Source organism: Eutrigla gurnardus (assembly GCF_963514095.1).
Source record: "Eutrigla gurnardus genome assembly, chromosome: 3".
Taxonomy (NCBI): Eukaryota; Metazoa; Chordata; class Actinopteri; order Perciformes; family Triglidae; genus Eutrigla; species Eutrigla gurnardus.
The window spans coordinates 32,240,099-32,266,114 of record NC_139917.1 but is presented as its reverse complement, the minus strand read 5'-3'; the positions used below and the strand labels follow the sequence as shown (position 1 = coordinate 32,266,114).

At 45.9% G+C, this 26,016-nt stretch overlaps 2 protein-coding genes across 2 annotated transcripts; one reads left to right on the top strand and one right to left on the bottom strand.

Annotated features, from left to right (window-relative positions):
• Positions 1-286: 286 nt before the first annotated feature.
• On the bottom strand, positions 287-7,902 carry stx10 (syntaxin 10). The gene is made up of 9 exons (XM_084002719.1): positions 7,828-7,902; positions 7,342-7,417; positions 5,891-5,984; positions 5,241-5,335; positions 4,307-4,369; positions 3,862-3,963; positions 3,400-3,506; positions 2,197-2,291; positions 287-2,079 (listed from the first exon to the last, which is right to left on the bottom strand). The coding sequence occupies exons 1-9, from the start codon at positions 7,860-7,862 to the stop codon at positions 2,003-2,005; spliced, it is 744 nt and encodes a 247-aa protein (XP_083858845.1). The 5' UTR covers positions 7,863-7,902; the 3' UTR covers positions 287-2,002.
• Positions 7,903-18,157: 10,255 nt separating this feature from the next.
• On the top strand, positions 18,158-19,626 carry ier2b (immediate early response 2b). The gene has a single exon (XM_084002732.1). It carries the CDS (start codon positions 18,322-18,324, stop codon positions 18,865-18,867), a length of 546 nt encoding a protein of 181 aa, XP_083858858.1. The 5' UTR covers positions 18,158-18,321; the 3' UTR covers positions 18,868-19,626.
• The last annotated feature ends 6,390 nt before the right edge of the window (positions 19,627-26,016 follow it).

Here is a 26,016-nt window from a genome sequence, read left to right as displayed (position 1 = left end):
CTGAAAATTAACGTTAAAAACCTCTTAAACACAAAATAATCGGAGGAAAACTCACGATGAGAAATCACCTTTTAGTCGCATCACGTTTAACAAGTTTACTGAAAGTTAAAACCCCGCTGAGCAATCTGAGAAAATATCTGGTAGCCAGAAAGAAAAACAATCATATTGGATTCAAAGCAACAGCAGCTGCTCGTTTATTCTTCATGTAGTGTTTGTAAAAGTCAACGCTTACAAAAATCTCACAGAGCAGAGCAGCGACTTGAAAAGTGAATGTTCAGCCACCGTCTTTTTCTTTTTAGTAGCGGCCGAACAAATGAAGACACAAAACAGCAACATTCAGATCCTCCAACAGGACACGTTCAAGAGCACTAATCAAAGAATACAAAAAGGTTTGGTTATGTTCGAGAGGATCACTTCCGGAGACTAGAAATGCAATTTAAAAAGCCGTCACCTGCTCAGACGTCTGCAGAGAGACTCGTGACCGGAGTGCTTCATTTATTCCCTGCAGACATCCATCCATCCATCCATTTTCTACCGCTTATCCTGTATTTAGGGTCACGGGGGGGCTGGAGCCGATCCCAGCTGTCATTGGGCGAAGGCAGGGTACACCCTGGACAGGACGCCAGTCTATCGCAGGGCCGACATGTAGAGACAAACAACCATTCACACTCACATTCACACCTACGGGCAATTTAGAGTCACCAATTAACCTATCCCCATCCTGCATGTCTTTGGACTGTGGGAGGAAGCCGGAGAACCCGGAGAGAACCCACGCTTACACGGGGAGAACATGCAAACTCCACACAGAAGGAACCCGGGCCGACCCGGGAATCGAACCCAGGACCCTCTTGCTGTGAGGCGAGAGTGCTACCCACTACACCACCGTGCAGCCCCCCTGCAGACATTTCTCAGCTCACCATTTAATAAAGGAAACGACGGCCTGAATAAGTAAAAAAAAAACAGACATGAAGAGATTTAAAGAGCTCCGGCAGCGAGGGAACGAAAGGAAAACAACCCATTAAATCCTGGGATGTCTGACCTCTGACCCCTTTGGTTAAAAACAAAACAAAACAATAGGAAATGTCTCAGGAGAAATGTCAGACGACTTCATCATTCTCTCAAACTGGGTGAAAAAAAAAGAAAAGAAAAAGCAAGAGTGAGAAGAAATTAGGAATAAAATGCATAAAAAGCTTTTGGACATGAATTATGTCCATTTACACAACACGTTTGTATTTATACAGCTCTGCTGCACACAAAGAAACATGACCCAGAGCCTCCAGCAGAGGGCGCCGTCAGCCTGAAGCTGGGCTGCACGTGGAGGCGTCCTGCCCAGCAACCGTTCCTCCTCCTCCTCCTCATCATCATCGTCGTCATCGTCTCTAAAGCTTCTCAGTAAAAACCGAAGGTTGTCTCGTCGCCTGGCGAGACGGACGGAGTCTCGGCCAATCAGGACGGAGAGAACACAAACCCGTTTCTGTCCGCAGGCCAGGAATCTGACAAAGCCAGTCCATGTCACCGCGTCACCACGACGACGACGAGTCACCATGGTTGTTTTGTTTTGTACACAAACTCGTTCGTCAGCGACTCTCGGCCGACCGGTGGTTTCCCCTGACCCGATCATAACACATGTAGGCACATTAACATACTGCACGTTTAATTATATAAAAATATATTTAAGGCAACACTGAACCCCCCCCCCGTCAAAATGAAAAACTACTTTCTTTTTAAGATTGTGGTTCAGAGTTCATCATTATTCAGAAGTTATGAATGATGATTAAAGTATTTGTGGTTTTAACCCCCACCCTCCGGTACCGCTATTTCCCAACAACAGCCGTTGTGTCGACGCCGTCGGGGTTCAGATCCTCGGCTCGAGCTATATTAATTTGTTCCCACCAGAATGATTAAAAGCAGAGAGAAGGAGGGTTGAGTCCTGACTTCTCTCTCTGCAGGTCACCAGTTTGTCTTTGAGGGGGCGTAGATGGGAGGTCAGAGGTCGCTGGCATCAGAGGGCGAAGAAGAGGATGAGGACCACGATCATGATGGTGACCAGGACGCCAATGGCACACCACTGTCTCCGACCTGCAGACAGAAGAGGAGAGACTTCATTAAATATTCATAATCATCGTCTTTCTTCAGCTACGACAACTCGTCCCAACACGTTTACGTGGATGATTGTGAGCAGAGAGAGAAACTTACTGCTGGTCATGTGAGACACCTTCTCCAGCTTCTTCAGGACCGAGTCCATCCGGGACGAGGTCTGGTCCATCTCATCCCCGAAGTCCCCCAACATGCTGGACACCCAGAGGAGACAACCACACACACACACTCAGCAGAGGCTCCGCCCACTTCAGGGAACGCACAACAATAACCAACAAAAACAATCTATTTTTAAGCAGCTCAAGTGTGAGTGAGAGTTTAACGAGGTCAGAATATTTAAATTAATTTAGTGACTCTACTGTGAGTCAGTGGTGATTATACAGTTACGAGTGTTTTCCTGCTCGTGTTCACGGTTGTTGTTGTTCGCTGACGTGGAAACAACGTCACAATAAACACTAATAATCGTGGTGCTACTTCCTGAAGACAATCAAGTCCTCTGTTGTCTAAACGAACTGATCCTGGACCAGAACAGGAAATGTTCATGTCGTTCATTTGTGTGTAAATGAATAAACGTTCTGAATCCACCGACAAATTATCAGATACTTCATTTTAAAAAACGCATGAAAATAAACATTAACATATAGGAATAAAAGTACTGACTTCTTTATCCAGACTAAAAGTGTTATGACCAATCATAACACTTTACGCTAGCATAAATGCCGGTTGTTAGCATCATCATTTACTGTACAAAACACGAACGTTACTAATTTGACAAAGCACAATAATTCAAACAGAGCAAAGAATTTTTCTTCCTAATCTCGTAAATTGCTACCTTTTTCTCATAAATTTGCGACTTTTTTCTTGTAAATTTGCAACTTTTTTCTCATAAATTTGCCACTTTATTCTCGTAAATTTGCAACTTTCATTGTGTGAATTTGGGACTTTTTTCTTGTAAATTTGCCACTAATTTCTCATAAATGTACTACTTTTTTCTTCTGGGACCTTTGTTCCTACTTTTCTTCCTTATCTTATAAATTTGCCTCGGTTTTCTCATAAATGTACTACTTTTTTATCGTAAACTTGCAAATGTATAATCTCTTAAAAATTAGTGACTTTATTCTTGTAAATATTTGACTTTTTTCTCGTTTATTTGCGTCTTATCTCGTACATTTGCATCTTAATTCTGCAACCTTTTGGGACATATTTCTTGTAAATTTGCTATTTTTTTCTCATAAATTTGGGTCATTTTTCTTGTAAACTACTACTGTGTTCTCTGAACATTGCCGGTTGGTGACCACTCACACCGCCTGCTCATCCAGCTCGTCTCCGATGCGTCCCGACATGTCTTTGAGGACTCGGATGCTGCCAGACACCAACTCCAGCTGCTCGTCCTGCTCCTGCACGATCAGCTGCACACACACACACACACACGCACACACACACGCAGATACACACACACACGCAGATACACACACACACAGATACACACACACACAGATACACACACACACACACACACAGACACACACACACACACACACACACACACACACACACACACACACACACACACACACACACACACACACACACACACACACACACACACACACACACACACACACACACACACACACACACACACACACACACACACACACCTCTTAAACATGGTTTTGCTTCGTGTCCATTTTCGCATCAACAACATTGGAATTTTCCCCGTTTTACTGACAACAACAACAACAACAACCCCCCCCCCCCCACCTGTTGTTGTTCCTGCTGCTCCTGCATATATCTGGAGTTTGCAGAAACCAGATGAGCCTCGAGTCCCGTTGACCGGTCCTGGCCTGACGAGGTCAGCAGAGCCTGGAGGGACACACACACGCACACACGCACAGTTAGCAACAACTAGCTGCTCCGGCTCAGGAACACTTAAGGTGGACTGACCTTTATGGTAGACCAGAGCTATTCTCCTTTAAAGGTGACAAGCAACATGTTGTATTTTTAAATGTCTTACAGTCAGAAAGTTATGAAGTTATTGTTAGAACTGTAACAGTATTATAGTAGTAGTACTCATATTTTTACTCTAGTGGCAAGTACCAGTACTGACATGTCAGTACAAGTACCGGCATGTAAGTACAAGTACTGACATGCGAGTATAAGTACTGATATGTAAGTACAAGTGTTAAAGGTTATTACATCAACCGACCTCTCTGTTCTTCTTCTCTGCCTGAGCCACAGCAGAAGGGCTGGACAGCTGATCCTTCATGTTCTACACACACACACACACACACACACACACACACACACACACACACACACACACAGACACACACACAGACACAGACACACACACACACACACACACACACAGACACACACACAGACACAGACACAGACACAGACACAGACACACACACACACACACACACACACACACACACACACAGACACAGACACAGACACACACACACACACACACACACACAGACACAGACACAGACACAGACACACACACACACACACACACACACACACACAGAGAGAGAAAACATAAAATAACAATAAGAGTCTTTCTTCAGGTCTATAATAAGACTGTAACGAGGGTACCCTTAGTTAGAGTCCCACTCATATTTAACAACAGGGTGGCCGTTGACTCAGCTCAGCCGTCAGCGTGGATAATTAATTATATATATATTCACTTAAGGTAATATTTGTGTTTTTCTTTTTCTTTTATATAATTCTGTTATTATTATTATTATAAAAACTGCAACAACAATGAAGAGAATAATGAAGTAATAACTAACTAATAACTAATAATATAATTGATAATTAATACATTTATAATAAGGTTAATGCTTATTAATTAATAATATAATTAATACATAAATAATAATAATGTTAATAATAATAAACAATTATTTATTATTATTATGTGATATATGTTGGTCTGTCGTGTGTTCTTTTTTATGATGCATGACTTTCCCTCGGGATCAATAAATCTATATACAAATTGTGAAGACACACATCTGTGATGAACTAATATCAAATACAAATACTTTGTTAGCGTACTTCAGTGGAGTTTTCAGGTATCTGACTACTTTGTACTTTTCCTCCCTACATAACCTGAAGCTGGGTTTTACCTGGACCGACGTCCTGGTTCGCTCCACGAAGGCTCTCCTCTCCTGGAGCTCGTTGTCTCCCAGTCTGAACTTCCCCGGGTTCGACTCCACGATACCTGAGAGCTGGTTAAGGAACGTCCGCTGGCCCCCGCGTACTTCCTGTTAAAACTCCTTCACAAACACGTTCAACACGTGCAACATTAACTCAAATCATTTATGGAGACAAATTGGTTTGGAAAAGAAAACACTAATAATAAGTAGAAACTCACTTGTTCTAATGTTTGGTAAAAACATGATTCTTATGTTTTAATTTATGTGTATATATATATATATATATATATAGCACAAAGCATGGGTTTGTTTTAACAGTACAGTTGGTCATGTGAAGATACGGTTGTTAGGATGAGAGATTTCCCTGTTTAATAGATCAGTCAGTGTTATTAAATGTCATCATCATCACCACCTAGTTTACATAAACCTCCACCATGTTTCAAAACTTGGTCTATTTTCAGATATTGTAATAGTTTGTTTACATTTTGTCCAGATTCAATCAGAGCCAGAGAACTGTCGGCCAATGGGAAGCAAGCAGCCGAGGGGATCATGTGATCCTTGTGTAGGAAGTAAAAAGAGAGTGATCTTGTTATTGAGGTTTAAATGAGTCTGAAGGATACTGATGGTTTCACTGAGGTCCTCCAGGTCCCAGTCTATAGCCCTCAGACAGTTCCTCAGTTCGTTGGTGCTCCAGTCCAGCTCATCCCGACTCACCTGAGACCAGAAACCAGCACACACCTGTTACTCATGCTATAAGCCCCGCCTTCTTAGCTTCAATAAAAAAATTATTAAAAAAACACACTCCCAATATAAATTTACATTATCAGGATAATATTGTCACGAGTCTCACTATCGTTTTATCACATTTTTTTAAATGTATTAATCCTTTATTTATGCAGGGAGACCTTATGATTTATGATCACATTTTTTTTTTACATTATACAGCGTTAAATAATTTTATTTTAAAAAATCATAATTAAAAGAAATTAAAATAATAATAAAATATATAATTATATATACCTACTTTATGAATACATACACACACATATATATATATATACACATATATATATATATATATCATTCATATATATATATATATATATATATATATATATATATATATATATATATATATATATATATATAAATGATCACATTTTATTTGATTGTTTTTCACTAGAAAAAGGTATGTGTCTTATTTGCGACGTAATATAAAATATTTCTTTCTAAACCAAAGTGATTCCAGTATGTTTAAGTGCCATTATAACTTATAACATATTGCGATGATTATCGGAATTATCGGAACCAGTGAAGGAAGTGACCATATCTAGACTGTGGAGGAGCGACGGGTGGATCGGATGAACACAAGCAGCAGAGCGGCACCCTTACTGGATCTGGATCCATGTGGATTCTGGTGTGAAGCTGCTAACAAAGTTAGCTTAATGATTCAAGGTCAACTTTACAGCTAAGTGTTAGAATCATCTTAGTAGCTAACTAGCATTGGTAGCGACCTGTCAATCAGCAGGTAAGCCCCGCCCCCTAAAGCATCCCCTGCTTTCTGGTCTGGACGACTCTAAATGGACCATAATGTACTAAATGAACATCATGCTGGATTGAAGAAGACTTGAAACTAGAGATTGAGACCATAAACTCATGTTTACAATGTTTACTGAGATAATACATCAAGAGAGAAGTAGGACCATTTTCTCATAGACTTCTATACAACCAGAGAGGAGTCGCCCCCTGGTGGCCAGCAGAGAGAAGTAGGACCATTTTCTCATAGACTTCTATACAACCAGAGAGGAGTCGCCCCCTGGTGGCCAGCAGAGAGAAGTAGGACCATTTTCTCATAGACTTCTATACAACCAGAGAGGAGTCGCCCCCTGGTGGCCAGCAGAGAGAAGTAGGACCATTTTCTCATAGACTTCTATACAACCAGAGAGGAGTCGCCCCCTGGTGGCCAGCAGAGAGAAGTAGGACCATTTTCTCATAGACTTCTATACAACCAGAGTTTTAGGCACTTCTGATGACTGACAGGTGTGTTGAGGTGGAGGGGGGTTCTGCTCACCTGTGATCCCTCCTGCAACAGTTCCTCCCACCTGTCAAACAGGGTCCGGGCACGAGACAGGGCCTTCTGCACCTCCCTGGGCACGCGCGCACACACACAGACACACAAACAAATACACACATGAATGACAGGGAAACTGCTAGCTAGCTAGCTAACCTCCACACACCTGGCTGAACTCTTCCGCCGTACGTGTCACATCGTGTCACATCCTTGCGAGCGTGTAACCTCCTCCCTCCGAGACTAAATTACAACAGATTACAGGTCACATCTCAGAGATGATTCGGGTCCCGGACTAAACCAAACATCAACACGGACTCTCTGCAAAGCTCGTTAGCCTTAGTTAGCTTAGCCTCAACTTCGCTAACGTAACTTGGTCTCGAGGGGAAAACTTTAACGCGACAGTCGAGTCGAGCTTTTTAACGCGTCGTTGCGTCAACTCGCGTGACGTGTCGGCGGGTTTATGGTGTTAATTGTGACGTTTCTTACCCCTTCACAACGAAAAACGGGTCTTCTACCGACATGATGCTTTACTTCCGCTTCACTCCGAGCGCATGCGCAGTAAGACGGAGCTCAAACTTTTTTCCTTCTTCGTTTTTTTGATATAAGAACAAAACAGATACACTATACAAAAATAGAATATATATATATAAAGATAATAAGCTTCCTGGAAGCCAGCTTTTGTTAGTTGAATTTAAAAAAATAAAATAGAAATGTTTAATTTACATTGAGCAATAAAACATTAATAAAACAAGATAATATCCTTTATTAGTCCCACAGTAGGGACATTTACAGGGTAACAGCAGCAAAAAGGGGATAGTGCAAATACTAAAAGCATCAGTAGCAGATGCAAAATACAATAATAACAATAAAAACAGCAAATTAACAGTTAAAAACAGCTGAAAAAAATGTACGTATTAAAAAAAAACACTAGACAAAAATATAATACATGTAAAAAATACAGAAAATACAAATGATAAGCATCCTGGAAGCATTTTTCTGTAAGTTGAATTTTAAAATAAGATATAAATGTTTAAGCAATAAAACATGAATAAAAAGGAGGATAAGGATATAAGCAAAGACAAATCTGCAAAAATATTTCCAGAATTTCTCTGCGTTAATTAAAAATGAATAATTAATAACATAAATATCAGTTCTTATTTATGTCCCTTTTCTTTGAAATATCCGACTTTATTAGCAGAAGTGTAGAGTTGAAGGACAACATTATATATTACAATATATTATATTATACACATTTATTATGAATGACACCTGTATAAATAACAACACAGTCCAATTTTTTTCAGCTACACATCATTTATTTCCTATTCCTCCTTGAAAAAAAATGGGCCACATACCAATCAAATCAGCAAACTGTACATGTAAATGTGAAGAAATGAGGAGCAGTTACTGGTACACATCTGTATGAGATTAGTTGCTATGGTAACATGGGAGTAAACTGCCTGCAGATATAGTTTACACAAGATGGTAGAAAGTGTTTAACTCTTTGTGTGACACGTTGTCCAGATGTTCATACAGCAGACTGGAAGCAGACGGAGTTCCTCAGGGAAGAAGAACAGGACAAATGACCCAAAAGGTCCATTCACTAACTTGACATTGTGGTGAGATTATTCATATTTAATTGTCAAAAAATGCATTCTACTTCTGTCTTTGTGTGTAATGAGATTATTTGTGCATCCAATGATATAACAAGCCATTTATATAAGCTTTGAACTCTTCTCAATACTTTGTATATAAATTACATTTATGTAAACCTTTCATGATGACTTGTCTAACAATATTAAGTTATAAGAAGATTATGATTATGAGACAATGAGCACAGAGATGCAAAATACTTACAATACATGTTTAATAGTTATTTAGCATCTCTTTATGGTCTGATTTATTCTCACGTGGTAAAAGTGTGTGTGTGTGTGTGTGTGTGTGTGTGTGTGTGGGGGGGGGGGGGTCGACTCCAATGTAATGCTTTTAGAAAGTGGGTGGGACTTATCCCCCGCTCATACAATGGGCGCCCATCTATAGGATACATGGATCTCCTTCATCAAAACTCAGGAACTCAATCAGAGGAACATGAAATCTGACATCATACTCCCATTAAAAAGTCATCAGTAACTTCATCGATGGACGGAGTCGGTCAAAGAGTGTTGCTGAAAAAAAAGTCATGCTCAGCAAAATCCTCCACATTGTCTCTTTACAGCTCTGCTTCCTGTCTCACCCATCTGTCTCTCTTCCTGTGGGTCTCACTCTCTCTCTCTCAGTCCACCCAGCTCCTTCCTTCCTGTCTTCATCCTGGTTCCTCCTCCTCCTCCTCCTCCTTCTCCACTTCCTGCCTTCCTGCCCTGTGAAAATTCACAGTTATAAACGGCACTCTTCACACACACACTCACACACACACACACACACACACACACACACTCACACACACACACACACACACACACACACACACACACACTCACACACACACACACACACACACACTCACACACACACACACACACACACACACACACACACACTCTCACACACACACACACACACACACACACACACACACACACACACTCACACACACACACACACACACACACACACACTCACACACACTCACACACACACACACTCACACACACACACACACACACACTCACACACACACACACACACACACTCACACACACACACACACACACACACACTCACACACACACACACACACACACTCACACACACACACACACACACACACACACACACACATACGCCACTGTTTTTGTCACCGGAGTCTGCAGGCTTTGAAGAGTTTATTTCACATCTAAAATGAATTAAGGGTTTATTTCGATGGAAAGTCGGTGATTGTTGGAACGGTGGAGCCAATTAAAAGAATCATTAGTTTATTTTCTTGAAAAAGTCAAAACAAATAAAACAGTTGCTCATTATTTTCCACTCGCTGCATCACTTAATTGATCTCTACAGTTTCAGCTCAGCTGACTCCAGATCTGCCTCACTGGAAACTTTGTTGTGTTTTAAAATGACTCAAACAGGGACAAAAGAGAATCTGGCTGCAAGTCAACAGCAGGAAACAGTCCTTGAGTCTATAAATAGACATGTGACCCATTCCTTAATGATGCCTTCAAGTGCTCCTTGGAAGGATGACCTACTTTCATCATCTGTAACCGGCTGCTGCTGCTGAACGCATTCAGGCGGGAATAATGTAAAAAAAACAAAAACAAAGAGCAGGTTGTTAGCCTCTTTGCTTTGCTGTCGTTTTTGTTTCACAGATGAAGTGACAACGTGACGACGCCTCGTTAAGGTTCTTAGGGTGATGACGTTGATGCTTATTGTTGCTTTAATTCATATGAGGACAAACTGTCATCTTATGGGTGTTTATTGATCGGGGCGGTTGGGCTAAGATGCTAGCGGTAGCTTTCACTTGTTGTAGCCGATGTAAGCAAAGTTGCTTGGTTCCGCTAACAGCGGATGTTTGCCGTTGCTATGACAACAAGTGAAAGCTACCGCTAGCATCTTAGCCTAACTGCCCGATCAATAAACACCCATAAGATGACAAATATGTCGGTTGTTAGCATCGTAATAAACTCGCAAATTTGCCACTTGTTTCCTCAGAATATTGCCGCCCTCTCTCGGCTCCGTTTTTTCTGCTTTCGTTGCTACAGTGACCCTGATATGCCGTCGTATAAATGAGATGGTGATTGATGACAAAAAATGTGAATCAAATTTTCAGAAACGAACGGAAACGAACGGCAGCAATTAAAATAAATATTTTCCCCCTGAAAAAAATCTAAAAACCTGCAAACACGCTCCTTTAAAATCTGCAGCGACGACCTGAAGTGCCAGGAAGTTGTTTATGAAACACATTTAATGGTTATTACGGTTATACCACGTTAATTATGCAACAGTCTCCACGCGTTCCGTCTCTAAGTGTTGTATTATGGCAACTAGGTCACAGAAGCTCTGTAGGTCATGAGTGAAAACACAGAGGCCCCACCCTCCAACACACACACACACACACACACACACACACACACACACACACACACACACACACACACACACACACACACACACTCACACACTCACACATACACTCACACACTCACACATACACTCACACACTCACACATACACACACACACTCACACATACACACACACACTCACACATACACACACACACTCTCCACCGCCCATTGGGCCTCAGGCGGAGGCAGCAGCGTTAGTATGATCACACATAACACTGTCACCATGGCGACCGGTCCGGTACAGACCTGAGCTCACGCTCGCCTGTTTTCTTTGCAGGGCAACTTTTTTTTTTTTCTTTCAGGTTTGGTTTTGGTTCCAAACAAAAGATGAGTTCTCCTTAAATGACACATGGCGATGATGATGGTGATGACGATGATGATGGTGATGATGATGAACATGAGCATTTATTCTTCTCTAAGTGCATTCAGGTATCATGTATCTATATTTAGTGTTTACATTATGCAGTTAAAGGTCAAACATTCAGCTGGAATCTTCGTTTTTTTAGATGCTTTTCAAAACATTTCTCTCCTTTTCTCCCTCCTTAACTTTGTAAACTGTTCAGACATTTGGTCTCCATTACAGTTGTTGGTTGTGTCACGGTTTGGCTAGGAAGCAGGAGGTGAGGACCCAAATGCAGTGAAAAAGGGTTTTATTTTAATAATAAACGAAATACAAACCAAAAACTAAGACTCAAACAAAGTATCAAACAAAGGAGACCACGAGGGCGAAAACGACTATCAAAGAAACACTTACTAAACAGGAACCAAAACACGAAGGGACACGGGAGGCAGAAACAAACAAATCCAAGGACGAGACGTGGGGCAGCAGACAGAGTGACATGCAGTGACAACGACAGACGACATCGACAGCGACAATGATCCGACAAGAGACAGGGGAAACACACAGACTATATACACAGGGAGGCAGGGAGCTGACGAGGGACAGGTGAAACACATCAGGGCAGGCATGGTAATCAACACGAGAGGGTGGGGGAGTCAAGACAGCGGAAACAACAAGGACCAGGAAGTACGAGACAGGGAACCACACTGAGGACAAAATAAAACAGGAAATCAAAACCAAGGAAACAGAACATGACAAAACACAGATCCTGACAGTACCCCCCCCTTAAGGGACAGATCCCAGATGTCACCATGGTCCATGATACGTAGGGCGGGTGGAGGGGGCCAGGAGGAGGGGCTCAGGGGGCCGGGCATGAGGGCGACCTAGCGGACGGGACCGCTCAGGAGGCCGGGCATGAAGGCGACCTAGCGGACGGGACCGCTCAGGAGGCCGGGCGCGAGGGCGACCTAGCGGGCGGGACCGCTCAGGAGGCCGGGCGCGAGGGCGACCTAGCGGGCGGGACCGCTCAGGAGGCCGGGCGCGAGGGCGACCTAGCGGGCGGGACCGCTCAGGAGGCCGGGCGCGAGGGCGACCTAGCGGGCGGGACCGCTCAGGAGGCCGGGCGCGAGGGCGACCTAGCGGGCGGGACCGCTCAGGAGGCCGGGCGCGAGGGCGACCTAGCGGGCGGGACCGCTCAGGAGGCCGGGCGCGAGGGCGACCTAGCGGGCGGGACCGCTCAGGAGGCCGGGCGCGAGGGCGACCTAGCGGGCGGGACCGCTCAGGAGGCCGGGCATGAGGGCGACCTAGCGGGCGGGACCGCTCAGGAGGCCGGGCCTGAGGACGACCTAGCTGACGTGGCTGCTCAGGAAGGCGACGTGGAGCAGGCATAGGACGACCACCGGTCTGAACAGGAACGGGTGACGAGTGGACCTCCCGAAGACTGCGTGGAGCAGGCGTCGGACGGCCCCCCGTCTGGACAGGAACGGGTGACGAGCGGACCTCCCGTAGACTGCGCGGAGCAGGCGTCGGACGGACCCCCGTCGGAACAGGAACGGGTGACGAGCGGACCTCCCGAAGGCTGCGTGGAGCAGGCGTCGGACGGACCCCCGTCTGGACAGGAACGGGTGACGAGCGGACCTCCCGGAGGCTGCGCGGAGCAGGCGTCGGACGGCCCCCCGTCTGGACAGGAACGGGTGACGAGCGGACCTCCCGTAGACTGCGCGGAGCAGGCGTCGGACGGACCCCCGTCGGAACAGGAACGGGTGACGAGCGGACCTCCCGAAGGCTGCGTGGAGCAGGCGTCGGACGGACCCCCGTCTGGACAGGAACGGGTGACCAGCGGACCTCCCGAAGGCTGCGCGGAGCAGGCGTCGGACGGACCCCCGTCGGAACAGGAACGGGTGACGAGCGGACCTCCCGGAGGCTGCGCGGAGCAGGCGTCGGACGGACCCCTGTCGGAACAGGAACGGGTGACGAGCGGACCTCCCGAAGTCTGCGCGGAGCAGGCGTCGGACGGCCCCCCGTCTGGACAGGAACGGGTGACGAGCGGACCTCCCGAAGGCTGCGCGGAGCAGGCGTCGGACGGACCCCCGTCTGGACAGGAACGGGTGACGAGCGGACCTCCCGAAGGCTGCGCGGAGCAGGCGTAGGACGGTCCCCCGTCTGGACAGGAACGGGTGACGAGCGGACCTCCCGAAGGCTGCGCGGAGCAGGCGTAGGACGGTCCCCCGTCTGGACAGGAACGGGTGACGAGCGGACCTCCCGAAGGCTCCGCGGAGCAGGCGTAGGACGGCCCCCCGTCTGGACAGGAACGGGTGACGAGCGGACCTCCCGAAGGCTGCGTGGAGCAGGCGTAGGACGGTCCCCCGTCTGGACAGGAACGGGTGACGAGCGGACCTCCCGAAGGCTGCGTGGAGCAGGCGTCGGACGGCCCCCCGTCTGGACAGGAATGGGTGACGAGCGGACCTCCCGAAGGCTGCGTGGAGCAGGCGTAGGACGGTCCCCCGTCTGGACAGGAACGGGTGACGAGCGGACCTCCCGAAGACTGCGTGGAGCAGGCGTGGGACGGTCCCCCGTCGGAACAGGAACTGGTGACAGGCGAACCCCCAATAGGCTGCGAGGAGCAAGTGTGGGACGGTCCCCTGTCTGGGCTGGTGCCGGACGATCCTCCGCCGGGACTGGTGACGGACGGGCCGCCGACTGAAGACCACTGGAGAATGTCGACCGGATCGCCGACTGAAGACCACTGGCAGGTGTCGACCGGACCGCCGACTGAAGACCACTGGCAGGTGTCGACCGGGCCGCCGACTGAAGACCACTGGCAGGTGTCGGCCGAGCCGCCGACTGAAGACCACAGGCCGAGACAAGGGCTGTGACCGAGGCGTGGGCTGGATGCTTGGCTGTGGCTAAGGCCTGGGCTGGATGCTTGGCTGTGGCTAAGGCCTGGGCTGGATGCTTGGCTGTGGCTAAGGCCTGGGCTGGATGCTTGGCTGTGGCTAAGGCCTGGGCTGGATGCTTGGCTGTGGCTAAGGCCTGGGCTGGATGCTGGGCTGTGGCTAAGGCCTGGGCTGGATGCTGGGCTGTGGCTAAGGCCTGGGCTGGATGCTGGGCTGTGGCTAAGGCCTGGGCTTGATGCTTGGCTGTGGCTAAGGCCTGGGCTTGATGCTTGGCTGTGGCTAAGGCCTGGGCTTGATGCTTGGCTGTGGCTAAGGCCTGGGCTTGATGCTTGGCTGTGGCTAAGGCCTGGGCTGGATGCTTGGCTGTGGCTGAGGCCTGGACTGGATGCATGGCTGTGGCTGAGGCCTGGACTGGATGCTTGGCTGTGGTTGAGGCCTGGACTGGATGCTTGGCTGTGGCTAAGGCCTGGACTGGATGCTTGGCTGTGGCTGAGGCCTGGACCGTTGGCTTGGACGGGCAGGCCTCCGCTGGAACTGGTGACGGACGAACCCCCGTCAGAACCGATGAGCGCAGAATCGGGGAGGCTCGCTTCCTCGTGCCGCCCCTCCTCGAGGCCGGCAACCGACGAGCCAACTGCCGGTTAGCCAGCTGGACGCTCCTTGGCCCTCCCCGGGCCAGGCGAGTACCCCAAAACGGGTCGGGGCCGGAGCCGGGAAGCTGTGCGGTGGCTACAACATAGTCTGGTGGCTTAGCTGCGGCTCCAAAAAAAAGTCAGCTGGCAGCAATTTGGCGAGCCCTGCTAGCAGGGTTCGCCATGTAGTCCACATACCATTCCATGGTTTTCAGTCCATCAACTGCTGGGTCCTCCTGTGGTCGGATCATTCTGTCACGGTTTGGCTAGGAAGCAGGAGGTGAGGACCCAAATGCAGTGAAAAAGGGTTTTATTTTAATAATAAACGAAATACAAACCAAAAACTAAGACTCAAACAAAGTATCAAACTAAGGAGACCACGAGGGCGAAAACGACTATCAAAGAAACACTTACTAAACAGGAACCAAAACACGAAGGGACACGGGAGGCAGAAACAAACAAATCCAAGGACGAGACGTGGGGCAGCAGACAGAGTGACATGCAGTGACAACGACAGACGACATCGACAGCGACAATGATCCGACAAGAGACAGGGGAAACACACAGACTATATACACAGGGAGGCAGGGAGCTGACGAGGGACAGGTGAAACACATCAGGGCAGGCATGGTAATCAACACGAGAGGGTGGGGGAGTCAAGACAGCGGAAACAACAAGGACCAGGAAGTACGAGACAGGGAACCACACTGAGGACAAAATAAAACAGGAAATCAAAACCAAGGAAACAGAACATGACAAAACACAGATCCTGACAGGTTGTTTCTAATGCTCATGTCATGTGGGAAAGGGAAAACAAGTAGTGGGGTTTCCACGGTTACGGCTTGCATGTATTTTTTTTTTACAGTTTCGTCGTCAGTCGTTACTGATAACAAGTGTTAATTAGCAGACCGGGTGTGAAGTTATCAGCACCCGAGTCGAGCCGTGATCAAATATATACAGTTTACTTACTATTATGTCATATTATTTCATATAATTCCAGACTTCCATGCTGATGTACCCATTTTTAACTGACTTTGTTTACCATTAAAAAAATTTAAAAAGATGTGTGAAAATGTAACAATACAGTGGGGAAAAATATTTTTAGGCTATATGATTATTATTAGGACTATTATGTCATTTTATTCTAATTTCAGGGAGTTTTATTAAAAAACAAAACAAAACTGAATAAATAAAGTGTGTGTGTGTGTGTGTGTGTATATATATAGCGCTTGAGCGGCCATCTAAAAGAGATCAATAATAGCAAGTTTATATAAATGTGCAAAACCAATAGTGCGTCTATAAAGTGGTCATTAATACTTCACATTATTAAATGACCAGGGAGAGACTGACTCAGACATGGTGTTTCCCAGCGGCACTGAACGCCTCATCACGGCGCCCGCGACTGACGGCCGCCTGCCGTTTGACCTCAGCTGCTCGCTAACCTAATTTACGGCGGTGGCAACTCCATATATGGCGCAGAGATGACGCCATCGCCGCTGTGTGCGCGCACACGGAGGAGAAGGGGGAGGGCTGCGGCTGCGCGTTCGCGTCATGGCTTTTCCAGTGTATGCGCGTCCCCAGAGGATAGGGGGGGTTACTACCGGAAAGACCATATTTGGAGGCTGAGCATGCGAGTGAGTGACGTCGTGTGTGTGTGCGTGTGTGTGTGTGAGAGAGAGAGAGAGAGAGAGAGAGAGAGAGAGAGAGAGAGAGAGACACGTTTTCTGCTCCACAGATTCTCGCTGCTCGCTGGTTTTCTACAGAATGTAAACACATCTGACATAATCCGGATCCGGATCCACAAGCGGCCCCCTTTTAGTCCCGTAACCATTAAAACTCTTCCTCGTGTACAAGGACTTTCCCTCGTCTTCACTGCGCACGATATTTACAAAGAATACACGATAATAAACCATAGAGAAAAGTAGTGCAGTCAAGAACATGAATAAAATAACACAGAAAAATGACCCAACGTGAAAAAAAGAATAATACAAATAAAAAATAACCCAAAATTAAAAAATAAATACAAATAAAAAAATTACTCAACAAGAAAATATTAAAAATAAAAAACACCATATACACATTATGCACCATAATATAATGTAATAATATTTAAAACCTGCCTTCTTCGAATAATATGACTCATCCTGAAGAAACTTAAGTCAGATTGTAGAATAAAAACCTGATATTGTAGATTATTAATTGTGAAACACTTAAATATTACTAAATCATTGAGAATGTATCTCTGTTTTATTATAATAATAATTATTATTATTACTATTTCTAATATGTGTGTATATCTGTAATGCCTTTCTGTGAATTCCAATCGAATCTAATACAAAATAATATTATCTCTCACATCCTGGAATAAAATGTCCTATAAATAATGTAAGAAGACATTTATAATAATGTTTGTTGAACATGCGACGCCCAACAACAACAACATACTAGTTTTTAAAAACTTCCGGGTTTGATTCGACAGAAGCTGCAGCAGAAATCTAAATAATAAAGAGAACAACTGTGGGAAAAACCGGTAGACAGAACAGATGGCGTGAGTGTGTGTGTGCGTGAGTGAGTGTGTGTGTGTGTGTGTGTGTGTGTGTGTGTGTGTGTGTGTGTGTGTGTGAGAGTGTGTGTGTGTGTGTGTGTGTGTGTGTGTGTGTGTGTGTGTGAGAGAGAGTGTGTGTGTGTGTGTGTGTGTGTGTGTGTGTGTGTGTGTGTGTGTGTGTGTGTGAGAGTGTGTGTGTGTGTGTGTGTGTGTGTGTGTGTGTGTGTGTGTGTGTGTGTGTGTGTGTGTGTGTGCTGCAGCTACAGCAGGTGTGGGCGGCGCCTGTTTGTCACTAACTGAGGAATGAAGTCCATGTTACGTCAAAGAGGAAATAAAACGCCACCCTTCTACTTGTAAGCTCTCATTTCTCCGAGCAGCCAGTCCGAGCTGATCCGGATCACTAAAAAACCCAGACACCGAAGTCGGACGGATAAATCTTGTCGTGCCAAAAGAAACACCAACCAGCCGTGCGTAATTACGCATAAAACGACACAAAGGAAGAAGGGAGAATGAATGCCACGACCGCGATGGAAGTGAACGCCGAAGCCAGGCGGATCCTGGCGGTGTCGATAAGCAAGCTGTACGCGTCCCGGACCCAGAGAGGCGGACTGAGACTCCACCGGAGCCTCCTGCTCTCCATGGTCATGAGGTCCGCCCGGGACATCTACCACTCCTCCCGGGAGAGCGAGGAGCCGACACCGACCTCCTCCTCGAAGGAGGAGCCGATGGAGACGGTGCTGCCCGAGGCTCCGCAGCCGGAGCCGGTCCTGGACTCCGCCGCCGACGCCGCGCCGGCCCCTGAGGAGGATCCGCACCGCGAGGACAAAGGGTGCGACCAGGGTGAAACCGCGGAGGACAAAGAGAACATGAGCCCGACGCGGCAGTCCAGGAAGCGGCGGGGCAAGGCGTCGGCGGCGCCCGACTTCCTCCCCAGCAAGAGGGCGAGGCTGGAGCCCGGGGAGGAGCGGCACGCCGCCCCGCTGGGCTGCTGCCGCGCCGGCGTCGGGGACTCGCTGGCCGCCTTGTCTCTGAACCGGGTCATCCCCGCCTTCTGAACGCACGGTGGGGGCGGGGGACGATATGACCTCCAATGGGACTTTGGAGCGGAGTGATTCTGAACTAAGGGCGGCCTGGCCCCCTTTGAGGCACCTATAGGAACCTATAGGAGCTGACCTACATCGGCGGGTCCCGGTTACAGAGGGATTACCGGGACCGAGCTCTACCGGAGCGAGCCCGCCGGGCTGCTGGAGCAACACGCCGAGTAGTAGAAGAAGAAGAAGAAGAAGAAGAAGAAGAAGAAGAAGAAAAACTGGACCAGAACTAAAGCTGGAAAGTTTTGGGGAACTAGTCGAGTCACTTTCTGGTGATTCACCTTCAGACAGATGAGTCCGGACAAGAGACCGGCCGAGTCAAAGTGTGTGTGTGTGTGTGTGTGTGTGTGTGTGTGTGTGTGAATCAGCATGAGTGATATGAGTCAGACCGCAGAGCAACAACACACACACAGAGCAGAGGGAGTTTCCTGCCTTCTTACCGGGAATACCAGACTCTCACACACGAAAGAGGAAGAAGAAACTTTCACACACACACACACACACACACACACACACGTCGAACTGCTGCTGGAGGACTTTTGAATCGATCAATACTCCTGATCGGGGGTCTGCTGTGTTCCCACGGGAACGAGCCAGCTGGAAGCCCAGAAATGGTTCTGTGAACAAAAAATAAGATTACCTCACATTCACAAGCTGCTTTATTTTGAAATGTGTGAATTAATGTTGTATATATTTGTAATAAACACGTTGAAAGGGTACAAAGTTGTCCTGCTCTGTTTGTTCTGGAGTATTGAACCTGATCAATACAGGATTTTGATTATGAAGTAGATGATATATAATGAAAATGTTGCATATACTGATTAATCTGATGTTGGCTGATTAATTGGTCCATCTCTAGTTCTCACACACACACACACACACACACACTGTCCCTCTTACTTCCAAATTAAAAGCCCGTCGGTCTATATCGGGCCACAGTTCACCGGGTCAATCCTTTCATAAGAGGGAGGATGTCGGTGCAAGCCAGCGCCGGGCCGACCTGCCGAGCTAATCTCATGGTTACAGTGACACACACACACACACACACACACTAACAAACACACAAGCAGGTCGTGGAGTTTCCTGTGGATTACGGACTCTGAATCACATCCTTCCTTCCCGACACGACCCGACACAGATCCAGAGGGATAATAATAAAAGGGTTACGCAACACCAACAACACCGCAGCAGCAGCTGGGGAGGAAACCCTGAATCTGAATAACGCAGCCAGCAGCAGGTATAGGGGTTTACGACCTGAGTCGCGGCGGTGATATGGATCCGGTTGATCCGGTTCTCATTGCCATCCTTCTGTTTATTGTTAGTGCAGAGTGCTGTTTTACTACTTCCTCTATTTATAGTTACCATTACATAACGTCTCATGTGCATATTTGTAACTTTACAATATTTTTTATCTTTAAAGGCCTTTTTCTCTAAATTAATATTCTGAAGGTTTTAAGTTTGTTCTGATATCATTCATAATCTGTCAATAAGAAGGTGACATCGTCATCACCTGTCGACTACGAGTTCTTGCTATCTTGGATTCTTGCAACCAGTAGAAGGAAGTGACCAATGACCATATTAGGAGTGTGGAGGAGCGACGGTCGGATCTGAGCGTGCACCCCAGGCAGCACCCTTACTGGATCTGGATCCATGTGGATTCTGGTGTGAAGCTGCTAACAAAGTTAGCTTCATGATTCAAGATCAACTTTACAGCAAAGTGTTAAAGTCATCTTAGTAGCTAACTAGCATTGGTAGCATGGTAGCAACCTGTCAATCAGCAGGTAAGCCCCGCCCCCTAAAGCATCCCCTGCTTTCTGGTCTGGTGGACTCTAAATGGACCATAATGTACTAAATGAACATCATGCTGGATTGAAGAAGACTTGAAACTAGAGATTGAGACCATAAACTCATGTTTACAATGTTTACTGAGATAATACATCAAGAGAGAAGTAGGACCATTTTCTCATAGACTTCTATACAACCAGAGAGGAGTCGCCCCCTGGTGGCCAGCAGAGAGAAGTAGGACCATTTTCTCATAGACTTCTATACAACCAGAGAGGAGTCGCCCCCTGGTGGCCAGCAGAGAGAAGTAGGACCATTTTCTCATAGACTTCTATACAACCAGAGAGGAGTCGCCCCCTGGTGGCCAGCAGAGAGAAGTAGGACCATTTTCTCATAGACTTCTATACAACCAGAGAGGAGTCGCCCCCTGGTGGCCAGCAGAGAGAAGTAGGACCATTTTCTCATAGACTTCTATACAACCAGAGAGGAGTCGCCCCCTGGTGGCCAGCAGAGAGAAGTAGGACCATTTTCTCATAGACTTCTATACAACCAGAGAGGAGTCGCCCCCTGGTGACCAGCAAAGAGAAGGCAGCGTCAGCTTCACTGTTTAAGGGATGAACGAGGTGAGGGATGATCAAACTTCAATAACGACTGATGGAATGAACGTGAAACATGCAGCTCCTCCGATCAGAGAAAAGAGATGGATGTCTGTCTGTCTGTCTGAGAGCTGTCTGTCTGTGTGAGAGCTGTCTGTCTGTGTGAGAGCTGTCTGTCTGGTACATCGTGTTCCTCCACATGGCCGGAGAATACAACGTGTCCTTGGACAGTAAACAGTGTTACTGACATATTCTTGTACAAAGGGAACTCGCTCTGGCTCAACTCGCTAGTATGAGGAGCTCTAATGGTGCAAATATTCCCTTTAAAGGGAAACTGATGGATCATTTTCTCCTTTTTTGTTTTGTCGCTTGTCGATTGAGAGAATCTGCTCTGTAACATAATAAAAATCACACAATCTCAAGGACCGCTGATTGGCTGTTCTGTGCATTGGCTGACTGTTTATCAGAACGTTGTCATGGTGACGTCATCCGTCAGTTTGTGGATTAGAGCAGAGTGTCTTTAACGTTTTCAGGCCCCCAAGGCCTATAGAGACCTGGTGGAGGGACCCTATTACATGTCATATAATGTTCCTTATTAAACCAATAATAAGGAACCAATAATAAGGGGTCCCGGAGCCCCTGTTGAAGATCTCTGCACTAACACAAGCAGCACCGTTACTAGCTCTGGATCCATCTGGATTCTGGGGTGAAGCTGTTGACTAAAGTCCCTTCGATGCTGCCTTTTCATTGTTGTTTTTGTGCACTCGAGCTAATCTAAGGTTATTTAAAACTTCACACTGCCACCGACGCCAATGTGTTACACGTCACGGCCTCTCTGGTTCTTTAGAACGGTGCCATTGCGGCGTATCGAGGGTTCTTCTTTCCGTGATTACTACAGGGAACCCTGTGTAAAGAAAAGGCAAGCAGACCCCCCCGGTGGCCAGCAGAGAGAACGCAGGTTCAAGGCGCTCCAGCGTTGGCTTCACTTTTTAAGAACTGGAGGTCGCCTCCTGGTTCTGTGAATCGATCCGTCTCTCAGTGTTTGAATTGACTAGTTTTGCTAATATGCCAACTCGAGGCCTCAAATCCGTAATCCACAAACCGAGGGGTGACGTCACCATGACGACGTCCACTTCCTCTACAGTCTGGTTGTGAGGGTTTAATTGTTTTTGGACGACTATTTAAATAAAATATACGAGGCTTGATATGAAGGTTTTTGGAAGGATTTTATGATAAACATAAATATATCTAGAATATAGCCCTTTAAAAACCAGGGAAGGAACATTTCCTGCTGCACAAATCTATTCTCTATTAAAATATGCTGTTGCAACAGAGGCGAAGCAAAAACCGTAGACACGTTTCCGGCCGCGGTCCAATCCGGCCGCGAGATGTGAGGCAAACTGATTGAGATGCGCGAGCCGAGGTCGAACAGTCGCAGTGACGCGGAGCTCCGACAGCTCCGAGCTAAAAAAAGACCCGCAGGACGCGTCTGCACACCGGATGCATGCATGCATCGACCGCCACACTGCAGCTGCTGCCTGGCAGATCAGCGCTGCAGCCAATCAGGGCGAGGGAGTCAAGTGCAGATGTGTGTGTGTGTGTGTGTGTGTGTGTGTGTGTGTGTGTGTGTGTGTGTGTGTGTGTGTGTGTGTGTGTGCACAGCCACGATGACGACAGTACTGCCGTTTTAATGCACATTTATGTGGGAATTCATACTGTAAATTATCTCTGCATTACATTAATGTGGATTTAAAAAACATTTAAATATATATATACATATAATAATAATAACACAAATACATGAACATTATAATACAATAATAATACATTATAATAATATAATACTAATAAGATTTAAGTTTAAGATTTATATATAAAGGGACTTTACACACAAAGTGTTGGTTTCACCATTAATTACTAAAACTGTACCAGTTAACACTAATAATGAGGGTGAATTAAAAAAAAGAGTTAACAAATGCATATCGCCATGAAACTATCAGTTGAAAACGTTTTTACCACGACGGCATCATTAGCCTAAATCAGGGCCACGGTAGGAAAAAAAGAATTCTCAAATTTGTGAGTTTATTCCGATGCTAACATCTATGCTAGCTACCATGAATGTACATTTATGTTTCTAATGATCCATCCCAACGTGTGACATCACCTCGTTAAGGTCCTTAGGGTGAAGATGTTGATGCTTATTGTTGCTTTTATTCATATGAGGACAAACTGTCATCTTATGGGTGTTTATTGATCAATGAAAGGAATGGAGGTGTAAAGTTGGATATGAATCTGAGGAAAAATGTCATTCAGAGAAAACGTAAAAAAACACACACCACCATTAAGATACCAATCTTACGTTTAAATATGCAAATGAGGCTAACTATCTAATGGTGAAGTTTTAGTGAATTTAGTAGAAATCTACAGACACAAACAGACAAAGTAGTCAAATGAATGTGTATTTTGGATGTTGTCTTCCCACTCGTGAGGCAGAAGACGTGGACGTTATGGAAGATAAATAGAACACAAATCTCTAAATTGAGCGGTTAAAGAAAACTGAATCAAGATGAATATTTTCCTCCAGCGAGTGTTATTGATCCGCCTCGAGTGTGTTTCTGTGAGCAGCACGTCACGCTCGCTACTGCTAATCTGGTTGGAAAGTGGCTCGTCTGTTTCTCTCTCTATCTGTGTGTGTGTGTGTCATCATCTGATGATCACATGTTGGGAGGGCGGTGAACACATGACCTGATGCGTCTCACTGCGGCGGCTGTCTGTCTGACTGAGACGTTTCATTACAGCAGAGGACCGACTGAATGTCAACAAGTGAGAATGCTGGTGTGTGTGTGTCTGTGTGTGTGTGTCTGTGTGCATGTGTGTCTGTGTGCATGTGTGTGTGTGCATGTGTGTGTGTGCATGTGTGTTGCAGCAGCAGCAGAGCTGTCAGGGACAGGAAGTGATGCGCTGATGGCGGCGGACAACAGAATGTGTAGGAGGAGTCTATTTTAAGACTCAGCCGCAGGAGGACCGAGCTCTCCGGTACATCTGGCCTTGTATGACTCTGAGTGTGTGTGTGTGTGTGAGTGTGTGAGTGTGTGTGTGTGTGTGTGTGTGTGTGTGTGTGTGTGTGAGTGTGTGTGTGAGTGTGTGTGTGTGTGTGTGTGTGTGTGTGTGTGTGTGTGTGTGTGTGTGTGTGTGTGTGAGTGTGTGTGTGAGTGTGTGTGTGTGTGTGTGTGTGTGTGTGTGTGTGTGTGTGTGTGTGTGTGTGTGTGTGTGTGTGTGTGTGTGTGATGATGCAGTAGGATGGCGAATGGCCAACAGTGATGCTTTAAGCGTTTAAATGTCCCTGAAGATGACAGATAGTTGCAAAAACTGGGGCATAATTGTTCTTAAGATGTGACTCCCCCACAGACATGTGAGGAGAGACAGACAGACGGACAGACAGACAGGAGGAGCAGGAGGAGCAGGAGGAGCAGGAGGAGGGCTGCAGGAAGAGCAGTAGCGTTCAAAGAGAAGGAAGGGGAAGGAAAGGAGGAGGGAAGTCAATAAAACGTGACTACGTAGGGAGGGGGGAGGTGTGTGTGTGTGTGTGTGTGTGTGTCGGTGACGTAGACGGAGAGGAGAAAGAGAGAGGCAATATGAGGACACTTGGGAGGAGGCGTTTGATTTCAACGCCTTTTAAACCCGTCGTCTCACCTGCTTCTCTGGGAACAAATGAAGCTCTGTTCAGTAAAACTCCCTGAAGGAGAAAGTATGTATCTGTGATTTAATATCAATAACCAGATGTAAAGGATGCTGAAATAACTCCATCATGATGGTGATCAGTAAAAAGTGCTGAGTCATGCTTTGTTAGGTCTGTCTGCAAGACCACAAGATAACTACTGTTAAAACGCTGGTTTTCTGAATGGAGTCTGGTTGATGGGTGCTAGGCTACGCTAACATGGTAGCTGCTCCATCAACACTCCATATAAGGTCATCTAGACATAAATACAGCAATACTCCACATAGTCTGGTCTGGTCTCTGGACTCATGTGATCTGGTGCAGGATCAATAAAGAAGACAAGATGGGTAGAATGCATTCTCTCTGGTTTATTCAGGTTCTTTAGGAAGAGTTCTGTTTGAAATTACAAAATGCACTGGTAGAAACAGCAGAGATAGATAGAGAAAGAAACAGAGGGAGAGACAGAGATGGTCAGAGAAAGAGAGAAAGAGAGAGAAAGAAGGGATTTCATATCCGGAACAAACGGGAATAACATCACCAGATTCAGGTTCAGGCAGCTCTTTACCCTCAGAGGGATTATTTTAAGTTTTCTACTCCGTCTCCCCCCTTTTTAAAATCACTTTTCTTCATTTTTTTTTTTGCAATGTTAGTTAGTGTTATCTATTCTCGTTCCCCCACGGTGCCCCCCCCCCCCCCCCCATGAAATAACCGGCAAATATAACAAACAAACATTCTTTGATTTCATCACCAAAGTCATTTCCATTGTTTTTTTTATTTTTATATATATTTTTTTTAGTCATGTTTTTTTTTTATTTTTTTTGTTTTTAAAAATAGAAGAAAAAGAAACACATTGCTCTTAAAAACATCTATCTATCTATATATATTTTTACATATATATATATATACTTTTTTCTTTATATTTATTTATTTTTTAATTCCTGAAGTTGACTTGTTACCCCACATAGTGGCATGCACATTGCACATGCAAATCTGTAATTAAATACTTCACTTTTTATC